The 5,000-nt window shown below is 34.1% G+C and overlaps 1 protein-coding gene across 1 annotated transcript in view; it reads left to right on the top strand.

The window, feature by feature from the left end:
• Positions 1–5,000, top strand: part of rhpn1 (rhophilin, Rho GTPase binding protein 1) — a 26,585-nt gene that overhangs the window by 533 nt on the left and 21,052 nt on the right. The window contains exons 2-3 of the mRNA XM_061976086.2: positions 1–22; positions 3,232–3,347. The exon at positions 1–22 is cut by the window's left edge and continues 48 nt beyond it. Of these exons, the coding sequence (XP_061832070.1) occupies positions 1–22; positions 3,232–3,347 (138 nt within the window). The remainder of the gene's footprint in view (positions 23–3,231; positions 3,348–5,000) is intronic.

Here is a 5,000-nt window from a genome sequence, read left to right as displayed (position 1 = left end):
TGACAATGGAAGCATCAGAAAGGTAAGAACTTTTAACCTATTAAATGATGCATTATTAGTACATCATAAAACTGTTTACACATAGAATGTGGTATAAAACATGGATCATTTGTCTCGAAACAGTCTTTATGCCAAGGTTGACAATTGTTCAAATAGTTAACTATCAAAATGTTTGTAATTTTTGCACTTTTCCTTCATGTTGTTGTTAAAACTATTCATTTTGAGTTCATTTGGAACATGCATGCATACATGATGCATCACAATTCCTAGTTTCTCTATTCAACATGTTCGAAAAGGAGTAGGAAGAAGCAGAGCTTATTTAATCCTACCCCTTTTTCCTTCACATAGCAGTTGCTAAAACTTTTGTTCACTTCCTCTTCTCAATGTATTCACAATATACTCCATAAGCAATGACAATAAAAATAAATACATAATAATTGGTGAAGTAAGTTATATTTCATATGGTGAGATGAGTAAGATTGTCTTGAAAATGAATGGATGGATGAGATGAATTCAGAATGTTTATCATGGTTCTTCTTCTTTGTACTTTGTAAACCAGGGGTGCTCACACTTTTTCTGCAGGCGAGCTACTTTTCAATTGATCAAGTCGTGGGGATCTACCTCATTCATATATATAATTTATATTTACTTATTTATGAAACATATGTTTTTGTTAACAAGTTAAAGGTGTTTAATGATAATACAAGCATGTTTAACACATGTAGTTAATATATTAAAGGTGTTTAATGAATATACAAGTTTGTTTAATACATATAGTTAATATTGTTAACAAGTTAAAGGTGATTAATGATAATACAAGCATGTTTAACACATGTAGTTAATATTGTTAAGTTTAAGGTGTTTAAAGATAATGCAAACATGTTTAACACATATAGTTAATATTGTTAACAAGTTAAAGATGTTTAGTGATAATGCAAGCATGTTTAACACATAGTTAATATTGTTAATAAATTAAAGGTGTTTAATGATAATACAAGAATGTTTAACACATAGTTAATATTGTTAACAAGTTAAAGGTGTTTAAAGATAATGCAAGCATGTTTAACACATAGTTAATATTGTTAACAAGTTAAAGGTGTTTAAAGATAATACAAGCATGTTTAACACATATAGTTAATATTGTTAATAAGTTAAAAGTGTTTAGAGATAATACAAGCATGTTTAACACATATAGATTCCTTTCTTTCATGAAGACAAGAATATAAGTTGGTTTATTACCTGATTGTGATGACTTGCATTGATAGGAATCAGACAGTAGTGCTGATAAGGTTCGCATTTTCGAATGGAGGAGAAAAAAAGTCCTCCTTTCTGTCCAATACCACATGAAAGTGGTTGGTTTTTGGCATCTTATTTGTCCAGCTTCCGTACTCCTTTGTATACACTTTACAAGAAATACATTGTCGGCAAACTCCGTAGCTTGCTAGCTTGTGCACGCCAGCTTTCTGAGACTCTTATTTTGGTAGCGCAGGCAGGATGAAGTAGCGCTTTTATTGTGCAACTGTGCAGTCGGTCTTTGGAGTTTTGACGACAGGTACGGCGCCAGAGTCTGTTGAAATAAAGTGTTTCTCGCCTTCCAGTCGGTAATTTTAATGAGCTGGCAGCAGCCAGCGTCATCTCAGAAGACCCTCGGGTGCCGTGAATGTCAATCAAGTGACGAAAGTGACGTCATAGTGAAGATTTATGATCACTCATTTTTAGGACTATTTTTTTAATGCCTGGCTGGTGATCGACTGACACACCCTCCGAGATCGACCGGTAGCTCGCGATCGACGTAATGAGCACCCCTGTTGTAAACACTTTAAGTTTGAAGAGTTTCTTGAAGTGGATCATATTAGTACATTGTTTGATATCTTTGCTTAATCCACACCATAATTTAATTCCACACTGCAAAAAGACAGTGTTCAAAAACAAGAAAAAACTAAACAAAAATTAGGGGTATTTTATTTGAACTTAGCAAAATTATCTGCCAATAGAACAAGAAAATTTGGCTTGTCAAGACTTTCCAAAACAAGTCAAATTAGCTAACCTCAATGAACCCCAAAATACCTTCAAATAAGTATATTCTCACTAATAACACGTGCACTTTTCTTGGTCGAAAAAAAAGAGACCTTTTTGTTCAATATGTTGAAAAATATTCTTAAATGAAGTAAATGCTAGTGCCATTATCTTGACATAATGATATGCGCTCGGCATTACATTTCTTGAAACCAGCAAACTTATACTAAAAACTAGTTTATTGTTCTTAATGGAAAGGCAACAAGGCAACCGCTTGTTACTCTCGGGGTCTCCTAGCGCTCAGGCAAATCATATTGTCTAAAAATGCATTTTTCCATCGATAACATGACATCATCGCGCCAAGTGCGTGCTCTTTCAGTCAATTAGTGCACATATATACAGCCCGGCCCCCCGCCAAATTTCTTTTAATTGTAATTTTGAAGAATTTATCTGAATGTGCATGAACTATTTCTGTTAAAATTGTCTGAAATGTTAAATGTTTAAATATTAACTGTCAGTTTACCGTACTGTGCCAACTGTACTACTATATGAGTACGTATTTTCTATTGTTTCACTGAAAATAAAACCGCAAAATCAATTTGGCTGTCATCTGTTTTAATTATGAGACACAATTGTGTCAAAGTCATGATTTTTTTTTTCGTGCTTTAAATAAGAAATTATTACTTAAAAAAAGTAGTTTTATACTTGTGAGTGTTGATGACACAGCTTTGCAACAGTTGATATTCTAGTTTCAAGCATGTTTTACTCAATATAGGTCATCAAACAAGCAACAAGCTGTAATATCTTACTGAGGACCAAAACACTTAAAACAAGTAAAACACTCGAACATAAAATCTGCTTAGTGAGAAGAATGATCTTATCAGACAGAAAATAAGCAAATATCACCCTTATTTGAGATATTTAATCTGACTTAGATTTCAGTTTTTGCAGTGTGTTATGTCGACAACTGCTAATGTCGACTTAAACGGGTTCAACTGTAGAGAAAACACACTCGTTGGTTTAATGCGTGCATGTAAGGTTTATTAAATATGGAAGCTTCTAAGAATACTATTGATTTTCTATCTTTTTGATTAATGGTTGAACATTTTTCAAAAGTCATGTTTTCAGTCTGCTAATAGAATATGTACTGTACCGTGCGTATGAATACTTCTATGTGTATGTGCTCCCTGGACTGCACTGTGCTCTTCTCTGCAGAGATGCGATCCTCTAGTCCAGTCTCAGCGCAGTAAACTGCAGCACCGCAGAGCTGGCATCAATCAGCAAATAAACAAAGAGATGCGCATGAGAGCTGGCGCGGAAAACCTGTTCAGGTGAGGTCTTGTGTCGCATCGGTTTGGTTTTGGAATCTGCCAGCAACGTCTATTCAACTCCTGGGAATGACCAGTTTGTGATTGTTGGTTATTTGCGCAACACCCCAACCATCATTTTACTAAAGCTCATTAGGATCATAGGTTAGCAGGAGCCTATGCTAAAGTTTGTATGTACCAACTATAGTACCGGTATGTATAATACTATATGCCAGGTGTGCCCAAACCTATTCCATTGAGGGCTACAGACTGATAAATCTAAGGATACGGGGGCTGTTTTGGTAGTTTTCACCTTCAAAACCAGTACAATATAGAGATTTATTTAAAAAAACTAGAAATGCAATTTCGGTAGAAATTTTGTGTGAATGCTGAAGAGCCATAGCCAAAATGAAATGCTAACAGTTAGCATGCCGGCCAGATAGCGCCAGGTAACAAAGAATATGAGCAAAATGAGCCGTAAAAGCTAGCATACTAATAGTACTATGCTAATATGTTAACAGTTAGCATTATTGAAATACCAAAATATGACAGTCAGCTGTATATCTGCAAAATTATCTAAAAAAAAAATAAAAAAAAAGTTAGCATGTTAAAATGCTAACTGTAACATGCATCAAGTAACAAAATATATGACCTGAAAAATGCATCTAAAACGCTAGCATGCTAACTGTAACATGCATCAAGTATCAAAATATGACCTGAAAAATTCATTTAAAATGCTAGCATGCTAACTTTAGCATTGCATTAAGTTCCAAAATATGACTGGGGTGTGTACTTGCAAAAAAGCTAGTGTGCTAACCGGTATCATTCATCAAGTAATACAATATTTGACGCTGAGGTGTATACCTGCAAAATTAGCTAAAAAAATAAATAAAAAGCTAGCTTGCTAAAATGCTAACTGTAACATGCATCAAGTACCAAAATATATTACTCTGATATGACCTGAAAAATGCATCTAAAACGCTAGCATGCGAGTGTTAGCATGCTAAAATGCTAACTGTAACATGCATCAAGTATCAAACTATATGACCTGAAAATTAATTTAAAATGCTAGCATGGTAACTTTAGCATTGCATTAAGTTCCATAATATGACTGGGGTGTATACTTGCAAAAAGGCTAGTGTGCTAACCGGTATCATTCATCAAGTAATACAATATTTGACGCTGAGGTGTATACCTGCAAAATTAGTAAAAAAAAAAAAAAAAAGCTAGCATGCTAAAATGCTAGCTGTAACATGCATCAAATACCAAAATATATGACCTGAAAAATTAATTTAAATGCTAGCATGGTAACTTTAGCATCGCATTAAGTTCCATAATATGACTGGGGTGTATACTTGCAAAAAAGCTAGCGTGCTAACCGGTATCATTCATCAAGTAATACAATATTTGACGCTGAGGTGTATACCTACAAAATTAGCTACAAAAAAAAAAGCTAGCATGCTAAAATGCTAACTGTAACATGCATCAAGTACCAAAATATATGACCTGAAAAATTAATTTAAATGCTAGCATGGTAACTTTAGCATCGCATTAAGTTCCATAATATGACTAGGGTGTATACTTGCAAAAAAGCTAGCATGCTAACCGGTATCATTCATCAAGTAATACAATATTTGACGCTGAGGTGTATACCTGCAAAATTAGCAAAAAAGCTAG

The sequence above is a fragment of the Nerophis lumbriciformis genome, linkage group LG14 (assembly GCF_033978685.3).
Source record: "Nerophis lumbriciformis linkage group LG14, RoL_Nlum_v2.1, whole genome shotgun sequence".
In the NCBI taxonomy this organism is placed as follows: Eukaryota; Metazoa; Chordata; class Actinopteri; order Syngnathiformes; family Syngnathidae; genus Nerophis; species Nerophis lumbriciformis.
This window is presented reverse-complemented; position numbering and strand designations above follow the sequence as displayed.